The following is a 19,617-nucleotide window of genomic DNA, read 5'->3' as shown; positions in this document are numbered from 1 at the left end:
TTCTTGTCCTAATGAGTTTCGCCACCCTAAGTCACAACTTCTGCCAGGCTGTATTCTGGAGGGGGCAGGCTCCACCTACACAATGTGTTGCTGAGTGGAACAAATTCAGAGGTGCACTGCAATCTGGAGATTCAGTGGAGTTCGTTGTTAGTTAAATTCTTGGCAGTTTGGGGTTTTTTTTCCTCACGGAGAGATCAGGTCACTTAATACTCAGCTGAGGTAATATGCTAGCATCAGATGTGAAACAGAGCTTTGCACTGCCAAAAAAAGGCGCTACGTCTTTTAGCACTTGTTACTGCAAGCTACTTGTTTTTCTCTTCCTTCCTGCCACTCATTAAATATTTTCAAATGTCTCTTGCCTTCTGTGGATGATGGCCAAAGCCAGAGTGGAAAAGGAGGGGATACCCCATTCGGCCCTGAGTACTGTTTCCTCTAATTGATTGTGAGGAAGGGAGCTTGCTCTGTTGCTGTCTTCTCCCATAAGAATCATACCAGGCCATGAAGTTTGAGAGAATTTGGTAGTTCTTACGGGTTCTTTGTAAGGGCTTGATCCAAGGTGTCAAATCTGAAGAGCTTCAACTTCCCCAATACGGTTCTGGATGCCCATTACATACAAATGCGTGATGTCCAAGGTCTGTTTTCCCTGTATGCAGTAGCATCATAGTTTCTGAAATCTCTTCTGCAACCTCAGGTTTTATATATGATTATAACCATAGACGTACAACCGTCTTGCAAACTCCACATTATTGTTTTGACTGGACTTCCTCTGCCCTTTGCCGATTTGGCTGTTTGCTCCAACCATCTGTCTCCCTTCCTCAGTTGCTTCACCTCACTTCACTCCACATGTGCCTTTCTTACCCTCTTCTCCTTGTCCTGTCCCCGTCATTCCCCTTCCCTTCCATGTCTGCTCTTCCTTCACTTTCTTTTCCATTTAACTAATCCACCCCTCCAGCTAAAGCCCCCTCCCCCTCCCCCACACACACAATCATGGCGCTAACATGCTATTTGGTGTCATCCTGTTTGTTCACTCTGTTGTTGTGTTCTACCCTTTCCCCCACCCCATTTGTCTTGTCTGTTTAGACTGTAAGAGCCCTAGCACTCAGGGACTGTCTACTACTCTGAGCACTCTCTAGCTCATTGGGGCCTTGTTCTTGGTTGACTTTTAAGCGCTACCATAATAAAAAAGATGAAAAATAATTTTACCAAACTGGATCATACCCAAGGTCCATCTAGCTCGATGTTGTGTCTGCCAACAGTGGCCAGTGCTATAATTTTCAGAGGAAAGTATAAGTACCACCAGATGTGGGATAATCTGCCCACCCACGTGACGTCTCATTCTGACTTCTAAAAGAGATTGGTTCAAGCCCTGAAGCATGAGACTTAGGGTATGTCTTTACTGACGGCAGCAAATTTGCTGCTGTCAGATCGATTTCTCGAGATCAGTTGAGTGGAATTGAAGACCCGCTCAGTTGATCTGGAAACTGACTTAATAAATCCACCTCCAGAAAAAGAGTAACGCTGTGTCGACAGGAACGAATTTCCCACCGGCATAGAGTAGTGGAGATGTCACGCAGAACAGACTTTAGGAAGTCTATGGAAGATACGCAAGCTACTCTACGTAGCTTGCATATCTATCTCCCATCAACTGCCGCCAAATTTGCCAGTAAGTGTAGACCAGGCTTCATATCCCTTCCAACATTTTTGTTGTTATTAACATAACACTAGACATTCTTGTTATCCGTATAAATGTCCAATCCTTCTTTGAACTTTGCCAAGTTCTTAGCCCCAACATTAATAGGAATATCACTGAAGTCAAGGACAGTTGGAGAGAGGGGTGACAGTAAGTTCGAGAGACCTCAGATGTCAAGATCGGGAACTATTTTACAAGATCAGTAACGTTACTGATCTGAAATTCTGTGGCCAGTGCTATGCTGGAGGTCAGACTAGATGATCATAACATGATCCTTTCTGACCTTAAAATCTGAATTCCAGTGCCCAGAAAAATACTAAACACTTCACAAAACATGTAAATACCTCATTCATGCCTTGAAGAATTAGAGCTTGTTTACGTGGGGAGTTATTTCAGAATAGTTACTCTGAATAACTTTCTGTATGGACACTCTTATTCCAGAGTAAGGCCTTATCTTTACGTATAGCGGCGCAGCTGTAGCGCTTTAGTGAAGACGCTACTACGCCCGTCGGTGTAGTTAATCAGTCTCCCCGAGAGGCGGTAGCTATGTCGATGGGAGAAGCTCTCCTGTCGACGTAGTGCTGTGTACATGGGGAGTTAGGTCAGTATAACTACATTGCTCAGGGGTGTGAAAAATCCACACCCCTGAGTGGCGTAGTTATACCTATATATGTCTATAGTGTGGACCTGGTTTAAGATTGCCTTATTCCTAATTAATTTACTCCATCTTGGAATTGGATTAAACTAATTTGGAATAAGAGTATCCATACAGGAAGCTAACTGGGAATAGTTGTTCCATTTTTAAATCGCATCCTACTGTAATCAGCGTTACCTTCTCCATGTAGATGAGCCCTTAGTCTAGATTCAACATGACCCACCGAGTGAAGGTTGTAAATGAAGGAGGGGAAAGATAGAGGCTGTGTGACACAATATTTCAATAAGATAATTAGTTACACAGTAAGGCATCAACACACCTTTAACCTATTATCATCTTTCCTTCCCCCTTGTTTCTCATAGGCAAGATGGCAGGAGTAAGATTTTTTTTTTTAGGAGGGACTTGACGGAGGAGATGGCTTGAAGGGGGTGGAAGAAATTTCCGAGATGTATTGATGAGAAGATGATGACGGGGGTACTGAGGCAAGCGTCATTTGGCATTGTGAAAGGAGGTGGGAGTGTGAAAGATCAGGTCAGATGTAGGCAAGAGTTATGAGATGCAGAGTCTTGAAGGCAAAGGCAGAACATTTGAACTGGATACACAGTGCAAAGGGGAAATGATGATCTGGTCAAACAGATGAGCAGGATGCCTTTGGCAGCAGCAACAATTTGGAGGGATTCAGCAGTTCATTGAAGGCATCTGGACCTCAGTCCAGTCAAATCAATGCAAACCTTTAGTGTTGACACTGATTTTGGTTTAACTTAAACCAGTTCCAGTCAACTTTAAACAAAAATAAAATAAGCTTGGTTTAAATCAAAATAAATCAAAATATGGCACTGGGTTAACTAAATCAGTTTAAATCCCCACCTCATCAACTGGTGTAACTCTGCTTATAGACAAACCTGAGGATGCTACTTCCCGGCCTTCTGGGGGTAATTTGATATTTGCAAAGCACTCATTGACTTCCTAGCTTCTCCTTTTCTACTGTGTCAGCTGTATGAGAATACAGGTTTTTACTCCAGCGCTTCTTTTTGGGGGGCAGCCTCATTTCCTCTTGTTTTTGAAGAGGTCGGAGGCCCGCACAGCCCTGGAGTGAACCTGTGCCCTTTTCACTGTTCGGTGCAGGGAAGAGTGTGAAGCTGGAGGCTAAGGGGTGGGACTGCCCTCTGTTTTGTTTGAAGGAATCCAGCGTGGAACCTTCTGATCCCCCAGGAAGCTCTGTCCTGCAGTCAGGAACCTCTCGCCTCTCCTGACAGACTACGCAGTCGGCTGACATGTTTTTCAAACCCATTTGTTCGACTTGTTGTCATGGGAACAGTTGCTAGCGTGTTGAAGAGAATAGACAAGTGCAGAGGAGACTGAGGGGAGGGGAAGGCTGGGTTGTTGATGGGTGTTAGGCTCAGAATCCCACCACCAGGGGTGTGGCCTGGAACCCAGCCGTGCTCCAGAGGAAATAGGTTTAAAAACTATCCTGAATATGTACAATTGTCTGGGCAAGGTGTAAAGTGTGAGGGGTCGCTCTCCTTGGCTTGTTCTGATAGTTGTCTTATGGTTTGAATGGCACTTCCTATCAACTCCAACCTGACCCTGCAGAGGATATCTTTTAGCATTTTGCCAGCCTTATGTTGTTCTCCTGACCTTCAGAGCCATTTCTCCATCAGATTGCACCCTTGAAGACCAAGGTCTTTATGTCTGGGTCTCTCCCTGGCAGAGATGCCTTCTTAAAAAGCATAAAGACACACTCCCTGCAGCCTGTATCCATCTTGCAGGGTGCTTGGAGGCTGTCAACCGCCCCAGGTATCCCCTGGGCATTTTGTATTTATCTGCCTTGGAAGAAGGGCACAGATCAAAGTCATTCTGGTCCAAATCATCTGTATCTGAGTGACCCATGCCTCTAAACGTCAGGCACAAGAGAAATGGTGCCTCTTTCACACCGCTCTGCTGTTTCTTGGCTTGGCAAAGGGACATTGCTTTATAATAAATGTCTCTCTGCTTGAAGTGAGGATGGGGAGAGAACCAGCTGCTTTGATTGTCTCTTCTGAACTGTCCCACTGAGCTTCTGAAGTGCTTGGTTTGTTACAGACGCTAGATACAGTGCGTGGCATTTCTGGGCTCCCATAGACTGTGCTCTCCTGTTAGGGTATGCTAGTGTGAAGATGAGGGGGCAAAAATGCTTGAATCTTCTTTGGAGTAGACAAAATATAGTCTATATAGTAGACTCCTATATAGACTCCTATATGGTCAACATCCTTCAACTCCTGGGACTTGGATAGGAGCCGCTGATCTGACTGGAATTAGTTTAGGCAGCACTATATTATGGGGATGGCTAGTTAATGGTTTGGTCCTAGAACAGTCCCAGTTCTGCTTTTAGCATGGAAATCAGCTAGGAAGACAGCGCTGAAGCCAAGAACAATGGGACTGATAGCAGATAGTTCTCCTTTTTCTTTGCATTCAACTCAATCCTAGTGTTACTGGCAAATGCACCCTCTCCCTGTAAACCTGTGACCTGTTCCATTTGTCTTCCCGGGAGAGCACTAGCTCCTAAAATGAAAACTTGGTAGAATCGTGTCTGCTTTTGAATACAGAAACCCCTGGCTTCCTGTGATGCTGCTTCTGAACTAAGGTCTTGTCTAAATGAGAGCTGAATGTGTTTTAACTTAAAAGGGGTGATTTTAATCAGTTTAGTTAAACTGATACAAACGGCTGTGCAGATTCTTATTTTGATTTCAGCCAGGCTTATTTTCACTTGGCTTAAATCCGTTAGGATTTAAACTAAACCAATATAAGCCACTCACTCTTAAACCGAAATAAGAGTGTCTATGTAGGGATTTACACCAGGTTAAATAGGTTTAAAAACTTACCTAAGCTTACATATAGATGTGACTTTCTAAGTAGGTGTAAGAGTCACTCAAATTGCAGTAAATAATTACGTATCTCATGATGTGTGTTGGGGATTGTATTTTGGGGTATGGTAGAATCTCGATTCTTTTGGAACACCAAGCTTATAAATGACCAGTTACACTAACCATTTTTCCCAATGGGGGGAATATCTCATGATGAAAGGGATGTCGATGAAGAACAAGTGAATGACCTTTCACATCCCAATGCCTACAGTTCATTGGAAATCGCTTTGCCATTGTTTGAAGGACAAGAAGAAAGCAATGCTATGCACCAGACTGCAACTTGTGTATTAAACCTTCTGTAATTTTGAGATGTCCAATGCCATGAACTCCTCAATCCCCGAGTAGTTTTTAAGATAGGGGCTCTGCTGTATTTATGGAAGCTACGGGCACCTACTCTGACTCTCTCAGCTTGATATTCAGTGAAACATAGAACTCTCCAGTATCTTTTGCCATATGCCTTTCTTTCTACTGTGGACTAGTCTAGCTCTCCACTGCTGTGTCACCTTCACCCTTAGTCTCCCCCTAGGCCTTGTTTTAGAGTGAAATTCTCCCCTGGTTGCAGAGCAGGATCGACAAGAGATGGTTAGTTAAGAATGGGAAGAATCCCAGGGCAGGGTTTGCTGATCCTGTCACCTGAACTTCTGTGAAATCCTTTGAAGTCTTTATAGCTTGTATTCCTTCATATGTGGTAAACGTTCGTGCTTTAGCCTATTTAGTAGCTATGCTATAAAAGCTAGGACCCTTCTCTCTGTAACAGTCAGTGCAGAAACTGAGTAATCCTAAAACCGATGCGTGGGTTAATGCTGTGGTATGTGGAAGTCTCCATTAAATTCTCTTCTGAAGCATCCTTGATATGGTTCCTCTGTGCTAATTTGGCCACCCGTTACACTCCGTCACCACTGTAGCTTGGGTCTAGCTGACTCTTAAGAATTAAACCTGCTTTGTTTAGGCTTTCTGTCCAACTTCCTTGGGGGTTTGTGGGCAAGTATCTTTCTGCACCACATGCTACACATGAGGTTGGACCAGATTTGTTTCGTCCATTCAGCTGAGTGTATCGGACCACGTGTCTGACATGTTACATATTGAGGATTAGGAAACTCAACTGGCATCTTAAAGCATCAATAATTGAAACTCCATGCAGGACATATCTTGGCAAGCCTATAGCCAAGGAGGCGTTCAATCCTCCCTTGGTTCTATCATGACACCTGCATGAGCTTTGGTCTAGTCGTCGTCGTCGACACCACCCCCCCCCCCCCCCCCCCCACCCCCCCGGCCAAGAACAAGTGGTGTGTGACTGGCCCAAACGGTCCCCAGCAGACTATCCTGTGGGCAGCAGAGTTTGGTGGAGTCCTGGCACAAAGTTCTTTAGCATTTTTCCACTGCCTCATGTGTTGGCTTATCATTAAAGCATAAACATCAGTGTCACACTAAGGGTTTGTTGGAAAAGCAGCAGAGTGCAGAGCGGCAGCGTGGAGTTATCGGTGCTTGTAACAGCAAGTTTTGGAGTCTCAGTGCACCAAATTGGAAGAGCTACTGCTAGGGACTCAGCCCAGCAGCCCCTCTCCAAGAAGACATTTGGCAGCCACTGCAGCAATGCATGCTCTGGAGATGTGGGGCCTGCTGTACAGTGGCCTGTAGATATATTGGTGTGAGCTATGGGGCTGTAGCAATACAGACTCTAGAGAAGCTTGGCCTGCTGCTGGTGGATTGCTGACTCTCTCCCCCATGCTCCCTGTTTATCCCCAGGTACCTGCCAAGCGTCAGCAATAGCCTGGGGTGGGTGTTGGCGTTCCTGCGGCTGATCCCTCTCTCCTTTACACTCATTGGCTCTCCATGCGACCCAGAGACAAATGGATGCAATCGCCAGCGCCAGCCTCAAGAGGAAGTTTGAAGATGTGGACGTGGGCTCACCCGTCTCCCACTCGGATGATGAGATCTCCAACAGTGATAGCGCAGACAGCTGTGATAGCCTCAACCCCCCCAGCACCATGGGCTTCATACGTGAGTGGCTGAGCAGGTGGACATGGGGGAGTCTGCAGAACCGCTCTGTGGCATTTGGCTTGTCTGACCATGGGGAAGGTCCCAGCATCTAGCTCGTTTCATGTAAAAACAGTTTTGTCTCACTAGACAAGTGCAAATCATGCACAGGGGAAAGCTGGTGTCTATGCTTTTTGAGCTGAAAACATAGTCATGGCACAGTCTGGACAGATCTGGTCCTTGCCTTTCCATCTTCTCACACTTGGTTCATTTGGGCGACCTTGCCTGACACTGAACTGCATGGATGCTAACAAATGAGGGGGGTGGCAGACATGAATTGCATGACACTCTCCCCACCAAGAGCGTGGTGGAGCTGCATGATTTTTTGTTTTGTTTGTTTTGGGTTTTTTTAATATAATTTCCCTATGCAAACTAACTCGTTCTTCCCTGAGAATCTCTGGGGACGCTTTAACGTTCAGCATGGAAGCCGGGAAATTCCCACGCTGCCCAAGCTCCCGCCCCGCCCCTACAGTGGATGAATTCAGGCATGTGAGATGCATCTGCCCCCCTTCCTTAAAAATCATCTCTGCTTAGTGTTCCAGCGTGAAGTGAAGGTGCCAGGAGTCTTGTCGGGGCGAGGAGGAAGGATCAGAGGAAGTAGAAATTCATAATTCCCCTCCAAATCCACATTTTAAATCAACTTCAACTTAAAATATATATACATTTTTTATTAGAAAATAACTTCTCCTGTACTATTTAAAAAGATTAGATTTTAAAGAACTTGGAAAGAATTTTTTCTGTTCCCCCCTTTCAATGTTGGAAACGTCTCCTGGAGGGGGCCCAAGAGCCAAGCCTTCAAACCGGCTCTGCTCTCCTGCCATCTCCCCTCTCTCTGCACATGCTGCTGCCTCTTTGATTTCAGCTTTGCCACTCTTGTTACCAGCAGTAAACCCCTTGCTGCACCAGAGAAGGTGGCATGCTATCCAAAGGGGTGGGGGGAGTGGATCTGATTATGGGCAAAGTAATAATCTGATAAATGTGAGCAAGAGTGAATGAGGTTTTTTCCCAGTGAAAGGAATTTTGGGGCTTGTCTGTCAGAAATCTTCAGATGGAAATGTGATTTCTCCCCTTGACATTGTCCCTCTAACCCTTGGAGACAGCTATAGCCAGAGAGTGCGTCAGTATCCCTGGGCGTGACCTCCCTTCCCCCACTTCCCAAATCAGGTCCTCTGAATGTAACTCTTGCAAAGCCGTAGGAGGGTTAGGCATTTCCACGCATGGATTCCTCCTCTGTGAGGTCCAGGGCATGGTCTGCTCTGGAAGTTGGCAGCCAGTCCTGATTCACACAAAGGTCCTGCTTATCCCTCTCCCTCCCATCACTCCTAATGATGAGACTGGTGTACCTCAAATAGGCCGATCAGCTTTTCCAGGCTGCGCATCAGCAACTCAGAGCAAACCCACCCTCCCCAAGGTACATGCTTGTGCTGTGTTGTGGAAGAACGGGAGCAACAGAAGAGGGCCCGTCCAGAAAACCGTGCTCTCACCCTGTGTCTCATGCTCCATTCTCTCTCCTTTCAGCTACATCCATTTTGAAAAGGCAGAAGCAGCTGCGCAGGAAGAATGTGCGTTTCGACCAGGTGACGGTGTACTATTTTGCCCGGCGCCAGGGCTTCACCAGTGTGCCCAGCCAAGGGGGCAGCTCCCTGGGCATGGCCCAGCGCCACAACTCCGTCCGCAGGTACACGCTGTGCGAGTTCGCCCAGGAGCAAGAGGTGAATCATCGGGAGATCCTCCGGGAACACCTCAAGGAGGAGAAACTTCATGCCAAGAAAATGAAGGTATCACTGACAATGGGGAGTAAAGGAGCATAAGAGCTCAGTGAAAGCTGGGGGAGGTGACCCATCCAGGATCCTCGGTCCGGCCAGTAGCAGCTGCTTCAAAGGATAGTGCATGAAACCCAGGATTTGTGCGGACATGGGATAACTAGCCCCCAGAAGAAGTGTCTTCCCTGCCCTCCCATAGTGTGATGGGTTGACTTAAGTCCCAAAGCAGGAGGGCTTAGATCCCTGCCAAAGATCTGTCAATATTTACTCCTATAACTCTGGATAGTCTTGTCACTATAAACATGCAGTGTCTCTCTCTTTTTTTTTTTAAATCCTATTTAAGCTCTTGGCATCAGTGGCATCTGGTTGGAAAAGAATTCCACCGGCTGTGCGGTGTGAACAGGATTTCCTTCTACCTGATTTTAAATGTCTTCTCTCCTGCTGTTGCTGATTTGTTTCTTGCTCTCCTGTTCCGAGAGTGGGTGGATAGAGGCGCCTGGTTGCCCTTCTCTAGCCCGTGCATGATCCTGCATTCCTCTCTCGCAAATGGCCTGGAGAAGGCAGATCAGACCTCGCCATTCTCTCTCTCTCTCTCTCTCTCTCTCCCACACCCACACCCACACCCACCCACCCACCTTTCTCGGAATGTAATTGCCCCGCGGGAGGGTGGGGGGTGGATCGGTGGCAATGATTTCTGGAGGGATTGGGAGCCAGACGCTGGAACAGGGACTGTCGACTGAGCTTCCTAGGGGGCTGCCACAGGTAATTTTTGTCTCCAGTCATTTACTTTTCTCTGTTGTGGGTATTGACCCTGGTGAACAAGTCTGTGGTGGGCATGGCCTGCAGCCTCGCACACTGGGGCAAGATCAGGGCTGGAGTGAAACCTCCTCTCTCAGCCTCTCAGGTTTTCTGCAGACCTGCCCAATTTCTATCCAGCTCCTAGAAGTGAGGTACAAAGACCCGATCAGTGGAGCAGACTATTCCCAATGGGTAGGTACCTGGCCTGTGCCCCTTGGGGGTGGGAGGTTGCCTAGAGACTGAACTTCCCTTACCTGAATGGACGTGTCTGTTTGCAAAGCTAGCCCTTCAAATCAGCCTCTTGCTGCCATGGCAACCTGCTTGGCAAATGGACACAAATCCATCCAGCCTTTAAAGTGCATGCCTCAAACTAGGCCTTTTCCCCTGCAGGGTGGGTTATGTGGGGCAGAAAAATGGGTACAGAGAAACAGGGCAGATGAGGAGCTAGAGTCCACGAAGAACCTATAGCCAACACAGTCACGAGCTAGAAGCCAGAGGACTTAGAGCACAGGACTTAAACCAGATCCCTTGCCCCAGTGCAGCTCCTGTCCCAAGAAAAGGAATGTGATCCTGCTGGCCTGGCTTGGGCTATCAGTGGACAAGGGAGGGTGGTCAATACTTCCCCAGTGGCAAGCAGGGCTATAGAATTGCTGTCTATTGCAGGGAACTTCCTGAATTGTGGGGAATGAAGGTGGAGTCGCTCTGACCTCCTGAAACGAGTGTTGTTAAGCCGGTGTTATTGCATCATGTGTCTCTCAGGAATTTTCCTTCTGCCTCCGCAAACCTGTGGCTTGTCTGATGAAAGCAGCAGCCTCTAGTGTATTATTGTGTATTCCAGCAGCAGCTTCTCCATCATGCCTGCATTAGAAACCCTGATTCTCTGCATTTAAAATAGAAATGAGGAGGGGAAAAAAACCCTGGCCGTAAGAACACATTCTATTCTCCGCTTCCAAGGGTTTGGGGAACGGAGGGAATGAAAGAGAAGCCGCTCTTCAGCTCCTTGTTCCTGTTGGCCCAATCAGGGAGCTTCCTTCATTTCTGTAATGGAAGAGAATTGGGGTGAGGGGTGGGAGTCAGGTTTTTGTCAGCTGCTCTGGGAGGCAGGCCTGGTGTGGGGGTAGAGGGAGGGGGGTACGTGTCATCCCAGGAGCCGTATCTGTAAGTCGGTTGCATTGCTGAAGCCGTGCTTTTCAACCACAGCAAGCTGGGAGTGGCTTGACTTTCCTGTTCTCAAGCAGACGCTGCATCCAGCCCGCGGTGCTGCAGCTCCATTCTGCTCCTCTCCTGCGGGGCCTGATATTTTAAGACACGACGGCCTCCTTTTATCTCCCCATTTGCAGAGGGTGGAGGAGGGCAGCCTGTTTCCTCTGACCTGAACACACACACCTTCCCAAGCACATTGCCGGTGAGCCAGCGCAGAGGGTGCCCTGCAGGCTAGCACAAGCTATAGTGTTGAAAACTGGCCTGGCTTGGCCTAGCAAGGGGATGAGGAGGGCACCGCTTGCGGGAGACTTCACGTGTGCAGCAGCTTGCTTGTTCATGCTGACTAATTGCCCAGATCCCCCTGTGATGCTGATGTCGCGTGCGGGCTAAGCCCCCTGCTCCTGTTGTGTTAGATACCTGAGGGAAATTGCATTTTGGCTGTAATGACCTGGGGGAGGGAAGGGCAGGAGATACGTGAGGCCTCATAAACTAGGGAAACACAACCTAGATGGAGCTACTATAAGGTGGGTGCATAACTGGTTGGAAAACTGTCCCCAGAGTAAGTTATCAGTGGTTCACAGTCAAGCTGGAAGGGCATATCAAGTGGGGTCCTGCAGGGATCAGTTCTGTTCAATATCTTCATCAGTGATTTAGATAATGGCATAGAGACTACACTTATCAAGTTTGTGAACGATATCAAGCTGGGAGGGGTTGCAAGTCATTTGGAGCAGTGGTTCTCAGCCAGGGGTACACGTACCCCTGGGGATACACAGAGGTCTTCCGGGGGGTACATCAACTCCTCTAGATATTTGCCAAGTTTTACAACAGGCTACCTAGAAGGCACTAGCAAAGTTAGTACAAACTAAAATGTCATACAAGCAATGACTTGTTTATACTGTTCTATGTACTACGCACTGAAATGTAAGTACAATACTTATGTTCCAATGATTGATTTTATAATATGGTAAAAAGAGAAGTAAGCAATTTTTCAGTAGTAGTGTGCTGTGCTACTTTTGTGTTTTTATGTCTGATTATGCAAACACGTAGTTTTTAAGTGAGGTGAAACTTGGAGGTACACAAGATAAATCAGACTCCTGAAAGGGGTGCAGTAGTCTGGAAAGGTTGAGAGCCACTGCTTTGGAGGAAAGGATTAAAATGGTCTGAAATGAACAGGATGAAATTTTAATAAGGACAAATGTAAAGTGCTCCATTTAGGCAGGAACAGTCAGACATGCACACATACAAAATGGGAAATGACTGCCTAGAAAGGAGTACTGTGAAAAGGGATCTGGGTGTCATGGTGGATCACAAACTAAATATGAATCAACAGTGTCACACTTGCAAAAGAAGCAAAGCTCATTCTGGGATGTATTAGTAGGATTGTTGTAAGCAAGACACGAGAAGTCATTCTTCTGCTCTACTCAGCACTGGTTAGGCCCCAACTGGAGTATTGTGTCCAGCTCTGGGCGCCACATTTCAGGAAAGATCTGGACAAATTGGAGAAAGTCCAGAGAAGAGCGACAAAAATGGTGAAAGGTCTAGAAAACACGGCCTATGAGGGAAAATTTGAAAAAAGCGGGTTTGTTTAATGTGGAGAAGACTGAAGAGGGACATAACCGTTTTCAAGTACACAAACGGTTGTTACAAGGAGAAGAGAAAATTGTTCTCCTTAACCTGAGGACAGGACAAGAAGCAATGGGCTTAGATTGCAGCAAGGGCAGTTTAGGTTGGACTTTAGGAAAAACTTCCTAGCTGTCCGGGTACTTAAGCACCGGAATAAGTTGCCTAGGAAGGCTGTGGAGTTGCCATCATTAGAGATGTTTAAGAGCAGGTTGGACAGACACCTGTCAGAGATGATCTAGATAATGCTTGGTCCTGCCTTGAGTGCAGCGGACTGGACTAGCAGACCTCCCGAGGTCCCTTCTGGTCCCACGATTCTATGGGGTGGGGGGAAGGTCAGGCAGTAGGTGACTGGGTCAGATGATGCCATGAAGGGGAAAATTGGGAGGAAAAATCTTTCTCTGCTTCTGCTGCTGCAGTAAAAGGGTCCCCAGGTGTGTGGTCCTCATTGAGTCTCCCCTTTCCTGGCAGATCACTCCTCCAAGAGCTAGTGCTAGCAGGTGTCTCACCAGGCATGTGCTGCGGCAGAGTGCCAGGTCCTGTGCGCAGGGACTAACTCTGCCCGTGTCTCCCCAGCTGACGAAAAACGGCACAGTGGAGTCAGAGGAGGCGGAAGGCCTGACCCTGGAAGACATGTCCGATGACGACATTGATGTAGAAAATGTAGAGGTGGACGACTATTTTTTTCTGCAACCGCTACCCACCAAGCGGCGCCGAGCCCTGCTCCGGGCCTCGGGGGTTCACCGCATCGATGCTGAGGAGAAGCAGGAGCTGCGTGCCATCCGCCTGTCACGAGAGGAATGCGGGTGTGACTGCCGCCTGTACTGTGACCCTGAAGCCTGTGCCTGTAGCCAAGCGGGAATTAAATGCCAGGTCAGTTGGGTAGCACCAGGATCTGGCCTGATCCATGCTGGATTGCATCGTTGCACATCTCTGGTCTCTAGGCTCCAAGGTTGTGGCTTCCGTTTCTGCACCAGGTGTCTGGCTTATCCCCAGTGCTGAGCTCGCAGGGCAGGACGGGAAGGTGGGAGCCGCCCTTAGAGAAGACCTGCATCTGTCTGCTTCCAGGGGCTGCTCCCACACGGAAGTGGGTAACAGCCCCTTCTTGCAAATCCGGCATCCAGGTGGTGAGAGAGCTCTTAGGTCTGCAGCATTGGTCTGTGCTGAGCCGCCTCTCTGCCCTCGAAAGGGATCTGGAGAGCCTGGAGGATTAACCTCTGGCTAGGTGGAAGGAAGGTTCCCATCGTTAGCTGGGGTGTCATCCCTTCCCTCCCCTGCCTCTTCCTCCCTCCCCCCAGTGGAGAGATGAATCCCCTGTTCAGTCTGCTCCAGTGGAGCATGTCTCTCAGAGATGGCGGCTGCAGCCAGGAGCCAGTAATCGGATCCTGCTGGTGTCTGCTGGGTTGAGGTTGGGCTTGGGACTAGAGACTGCCTAGGTGTGTGGCAGGAACTATGGCCTGCACTTGGCTCTCTGCTCCCCCTGCTGGCTGACTCATGGAACGCCCCCATGGCATCTCCTGGATAGAGGGGAACCAGAGCAGCAGGGGTGGGGTGGGCAGTTTGAGATTAAGGGTCAGAAATGGATACAGGGAGAGACTCCCCCCCTCCACCAAACACCTGCTGGCCCTTGCATCAAAGCAGGGATCGCCTGAATATACACCTGGATCCTCATGAGTAAAGGGCTGGACCTGCTGTTAGGGTGGCCCAGCCCCTCCTCACTTGGCATTTGAATCCCCAGCTTTTCCCATGAGGGTGAGAGATCGGGAGGCTCCCGATTAACCACGCCATCCTCTGCTGTGTGCAGGGGGAGCAGTGTAGCTGCTGGCCACCCTCCACTGACCCCTCCCCCGTCTGAGCCATGTGGTGCCCCTAGTTGCCCGCCAGCCCCGTTGAGCCACGTGCTCTGGTAGAAAGAAGCAGGCAGATGTTGCAAAGTCACCTCGTACTCCGCAGGTTTAACTGGGGACATGGCGCTCGCGAAGGATCAGCCATTAGCCTTAGGGGCTCTGTCGGCAGGGTTAATTAAGGAGGGAGGGAGCCGCTCACGTGGCCTAGTTAAGGGTTTGTTGTGCGATGGCAAATGCCCCGTGCGTGTCTCCTTTCGCCAACGCCTGAGCCTGGGCTCTTTCCCTCGACAGGCACTCACGCCACGTCACCCTGTTGTCCGCTGTAGTCTCACTGGCCTTCCCTTTGCTCCCAGGTGGATCGCATGTCCTTCCCGTGTGGCTGCTCCAGGGACGGCTGTGGGAATGTGGCCGGGCGAATAGAATTTAATCCCATCCGAGTGCGGACTCACTATCTCCACACCATCATGAAGCTGGAGCTGGAGAACAAGCGGCAGGTGAGCCGGCCCCGGGCCTTGGAGGAGGAGTCTCTGCACGGCTCCAGCAACGACTGGCTGGGAACGCAGCCCTCGGAGACGCAGGACTTCCAGGAGTTCATGGCAGAGAACGAGACAGCTGTCATGCACCTGCAGACAGCAGAGGAGCTGGAAAGGCTGAAGGCTGAGGAAGACTCCAGTGGCTCCAACATAGAGAGCTTAGGGGTGTGCATCCTCGAGGAGCCTCTGGCTGTGCCCGAGGGGCTGTGCCCAGGCCTGCCTACGCCTATCCTCATTCAAGCCCAGCTGCCTCCGGGCTCATCCGTCCTGTGCTTCACAGACAGCACCGAGCAGGCAGCCTCAGCTGTGGGCGACCAATCCTACTTGAACAATGGGCCGGTGGTGTACTACCAGGTGGACCAAAGGTCCGTGCTGGGGGTGAAGGGCGAGAGCGGCACGGAGGAGTTGGAGATGCCCTCTCCTTACACGAATGAGAAGGATCTGAGCGTCTTTTCCGTCCCCGTGGCCTCGCTGATGCCTTGCAGCAGAACCATGGCTCCGAGCAAGACGGAGACAGGGAAAGTAGCCACCTTGTCTCTGGAGTCCTCCCCGGCTCTTGAGAGCTGCAGGGCAGCTGCGGCTCCTCCATTCCGCACAATCGCTCCGTCGCCTGGCCCGGAGCAGGCCCCAGAGAGAGTGTGTGAGCTGCCTTCCCCCGAAGAGCGCTCCCTGGGGCCTGCCCTGGCCGTGTGACCCAGCCCCTGGCCCCTTCAGGCGCTCTCTCTGATGTCTATTTATTGACAGATATTTTATTGAGTGGCAGCGGCTGCTGAGGAATATTTAATTGTGGGGGGAGCCGGGCTGCTTTGTACAGATGACTTAAAAGGAAACCAATGAAACCAAGCGCTTGTGGCAGTCTCCTGAGAGGCTCCGGCATCGCGTCTAACGCTGGAGGGGCTGGTCCGTGTGTCAGATGAGGGAGGAGGCCCAGCTGAGCTCCCTCCATTTATGGAACTGGGTGTCTCCCCCATGTCCCCCCAGGGACCATGCTATGTGAATCTGTGTCTGTCTCCTATAAGCAATAGTGCAAAGCTGCCTCTTGTTCCACCCCTTCGAGCACTGGGCTTGGCTTGTGGGTTAGCAGAAAGGCCTTTCTGTGATCGCTTCCCCCGTGATCTCGACCTTGAAAGTGTGTGTGTGGCAGAGTCTCCAGCCTGCTTCTCATCCCAGGTGAAACTGACGACATTCCTACTGTACTGTCTGCTTCCGCACTTGCCCTTGGAACCTCCTGTCTGAACCCTGCCAGCAGCGGAAGGGCCTTGGCTCTCCGCTCTATCCCCAGTAGTTGCCACCCTTACCTGGCCCCGAAGAGATGGCTTTGTGGATCGACCATCCTCCATGACTCGTTACATTTACTCCTTCGGCATGCAGCCATTTTATAAACCAACGCCCGGCCTAGAGCCTCCTGCTTGTCAGTAGCTTTGTCCTGGCCTGCCCTACTGCCTCCCAGCACTGCATCACCTGCCCTTTCGGGGCTTGATGGAATCCATTCATTTTTTTAAGTTTTTTTTTTTTTTTTTTAAATGTGCTGAATGTTTACTGGGCTGTTCTGTGACCCCTTGCCTGTAACTGACACTACAGCCCCTGGGCTGGGCTGTGCGCTCCCTTCCTCATGGCAAACCCTTCTGGGAGCTTCCCCTTTGGACATGGGCTGCTCCTGTGGAGTTGATCTTCTCTGTGGAAGTATAAAGGTTGGATGGTCAAGACTGGTAACCTGGTGGAGATGGGGACGCCCCCTGACTGTTTCCTAATCATTTCAGTGTTTTTCTGTTTTAATTGCACAGGAAGTGGAGTGGGGAGGGGGAGGACCAAGAACATGATCCATGAGCTTGCCTGGAAAAGCTTCCTGACATCCAGTCACTTAATAGCGACCCTCTGTCCTGGCTCGGTCTAAACCAGAGGGGAGAGGTTCGCATGCAATGGAATTGCAGCCATGGGTGACTGGGTGAGCAGCAAACATTCAGGTCCTTGGAAGAAATGGGCCCTTTCCCTGGTAGGGCTGTCTGAATTCAGCAGAGATCGCAAAGGTGCACTATGTTGGTGGCAGAGAAGGTGCTGTGCTCTGGGCTTGCACCCCCGCCTGGTGCAGAGAGGCACGTACTTATTGTTCTAGCCACAGCACATTCCCCCGACTTGGGGGAAAAGGCAACACCTTCTCAGAACTGCTACGGTTCCTCTCCTAACAGCCACATTATCCCTGCCTCCCAGGCAGGTAGCAAAAGCACTTTTGTCCCTAGCCTCACGGGCATCTTTCCTTCTGTGGCAAAAAGCTGGTACAGACGCCTTCCCCCAAGTTCCCTTTTTCTCCTGGCCCAAGGAGAAAACATCCAGGACTCAGTTGTATTGCTCTGCGCTCTGCGCTGTACTTTCTGAAGGTCCAGGGCCCAGCACTAAACTTCTGCGAAGAGCAGAAATACCTTTCCCTTCTCCTTCAGACTTGAAGCTGAGCCCTGGGGAGCCTGCCTGGCTGCCATAACAATCTCGTCCATTTCACTCCCTTCCATTACAGATTTCTTCAGTTTCCCTCCTATGGTAAGTAGCTTATAGCACTTACTTGTGTTGAAGAATACTAAGCAGGCTGGGATGGGTCAGCTCCACGTTAACCCCTTGCTGGATCTCTAGGGCGAACCAGGCTCCTGAGCCCACCGTGCTGCTTCTGGTGAGAGGTATTTAAAATCCACTTGCTGTCTGATTTCTTCCTGGTGCAGTGAGCAGTTAGAAGTGAGTGTGTTCAGCAACTACCTTTTCCTTTGTGGTTTAGAGTATGAACCACCTCTGGCATCAGCATCCATGTACCCTTAACCATCAGACACACAGTCCCCTCACCTACCTGCTGGCGCTATGGCCACAACCCCATCAAGATGACTGTGAAATGGACGAGAGCCACTCACACTAGTGCAGGTGCTGTGTTCACTCCCCGGTTGTTGCAGGGGGTGCTTTGAGGGGCACAGATGAAATCACTAAGTTCTCTATTTCCCCATTCCACGTTAGGTGCCATAGAATAGATGGAGATGTCTGGCCTGCCTCCACCCCCAAGGGCCAGCTGTCTTTTCAAAAGTCGGCCTCTAAACAAAATGCTGAATCGTGCACTTGGTGCAGCCACAGCTGGCATCTCTTGTAAATGTTGAGAACAAGGCCATGGGTGATACATGTAAATGTAATCCTCTAATCTAGCGTACAGCCCAAACATCCTCCCTGCCCCTTTTTTGTTGCCTTAACTCCACAACTGATCCCTTTCCTCTGGAACAAGAACCTGCATGAGGGCTTTAAGTCACTTTTGCAGTATGACAGGTGTTGAGTAACGGTGGATTGGCCCTTTGCCAGACTGATGCCTTGTGCCTAAGGGCTTTGGACACGCAGTCTGCTCCTATGAGAAACAGGGCAGCTCTCCTCTGAGAAGGAAAGAAAGCAAGTGGCTCTGTCTGCTGACATTTATTAAGTAAAATCTTTAGTATCAAAGTTCCCTTCTTGGTTTGTATCCAAGCCCTTGAATGCTATGAAACACATGAAACAAGGCTGGGGCCCACTGATGGTGGGAGGAAATTCACAGGATGACTAGAAAAGAAATGACAGAATGAATCCTAGGGCAGCAGTTAAGATGGGGGCTCTCACACTAAGCAAAGAACTAATAGGACTTATTCTATTTTTACAAAGGTAATGATGCTGTTAATAGTGCAATGAAAGTACATTTTGGCCTTTTTCCCTCCCCTTCCCTCCTTGTGACACTAATGCTGGTCCCACACTTTCTTCTGTTAGCCATGTGATACACCCAACAGCCCATCTCACTTCCGGTGCTATTGAGCTGTAACCTGAGCAGCATCACAATTGCCTGTTCCCGATCTGAGACATTTTGGTTCTAGCCCTGCTCCTCTTCCTATTTAAATAGTGACTTCGCTACTTCTAACTTTTTCAGTCTCCTCACACTGTATACAGGTGGAATTTTCAATGTGAATCCAAAGCTTGTCCGGTCCTCTGCATTTTTTTGGCCTTTTAGGTTCTTTTCATTGTGATAATGCTGTATTTAAAGAGAATATTTAAGTGTAAAAATAAAGAAATGCTCAAACTTGCATCATGTGACTTGCGTTCGCATCTCAAAGGGCATAAAAACATCTAGTTTAAGCTAGTTGTGGGGGTGAGGCTATCTCTGAGCCACTAGGCAGGGACTCATGCCTGTGGACTGTTTGACCCTAATTCAAGCAGATGCGCTGTGGTGTGAAATTAGAGAAATGAGGTCTGTTTGTGACGTAACCGTTACACACCTCTAGGAATCGCGGTGTGGTTTCAAGGCCTGCTAATGTTTTCAGCTGAACAGACTCTTTATTAAGCAGCAATCTGAATATGCTTTGGTTTAGTAATGGGTCATTGTGGAAAAAAAAAGATAGTGGGGCTTTAACAGCTCACTTGTTCCTCTGGGTTAGTCATCCTAGGTCATGCTATTTTAAAAGAATAAAATCTGAGAGCAGGGCTCTATTCTCAGCTCTCTTAATCAGAGCTACAGGTGCTGGGAGCTTAATTGGATATCTCACCCCGGATCCTGCTATTCACAGGATCTCATTTTACAAATGCAC

At 49.1% G+C, this 19,617-nt stretch overlaps 1 protein-coding gene across 3 annotated transcripts in view; it reads left to right on the top strand.

The window, feature by feature from the left end:
- CSRNP2 (cysteine and serine rich nuclear protein 2) overlaps positions 1 to 19,116 on the top strand; it is a 33,994-nt gene extending 14,878 nt beyond the window's left edge. For all 3 annotated transcript variants that reach the window (XM_067529940.1, XM_067529938.1, XM_067529939.1), the window contains exons 2-5: positions 6,995 to 7,249; positions 8,804 to 9,063; positions 13,246 to 13,542; positions 14,870 to 19,116. In XM_067529940.1, the coding sequence (XP_067386041.1) occupies positions 7,099 to 7,249; positions 8,804 to 9,063; positions 13,246 to 13,542; positions 14,870 to 15,742 (1,581 nt within the window). In that variant the 5' untranslated portion in view covers positions 6,995 to 7,098 and the 3' untranslated portion in view covers positions 15,743 to 19,116. The remainder of the gene's footprint in view (positions 1 to 6,994; positions 7,250 to 8,803; positions 9,064 to 13,245; positions 13,543 to 14,869) is intronic.
- The last annotated feature ends 501 nt before the right edge of the window (positions 19,117 to 19,617 follow it).

The sequence above is a fragment of the Emydura macquarii genome, unplaced genomic scaffold (genome assembly GCF_026122565.2).
Source record: "Emydura macquarii macquarii isolate MOO-44397 ecotype Brisbane River unplaced genomic scaffold, CSIRO-AGI_Emac_v2 contig_2994, whole genome shotgun sequence".
In the NCBI taxonomy this organism is placed as follows: Eukaryota; Metazoa; Chordata; order Testudines; family Chelidae; genus Emydura; species Emydura macquarii.
The sequence above is the reverse complement of the archived record's forward strand: the minus strand, read 5'-3'. Positions and strand labels throughout refer to the sequence as shown.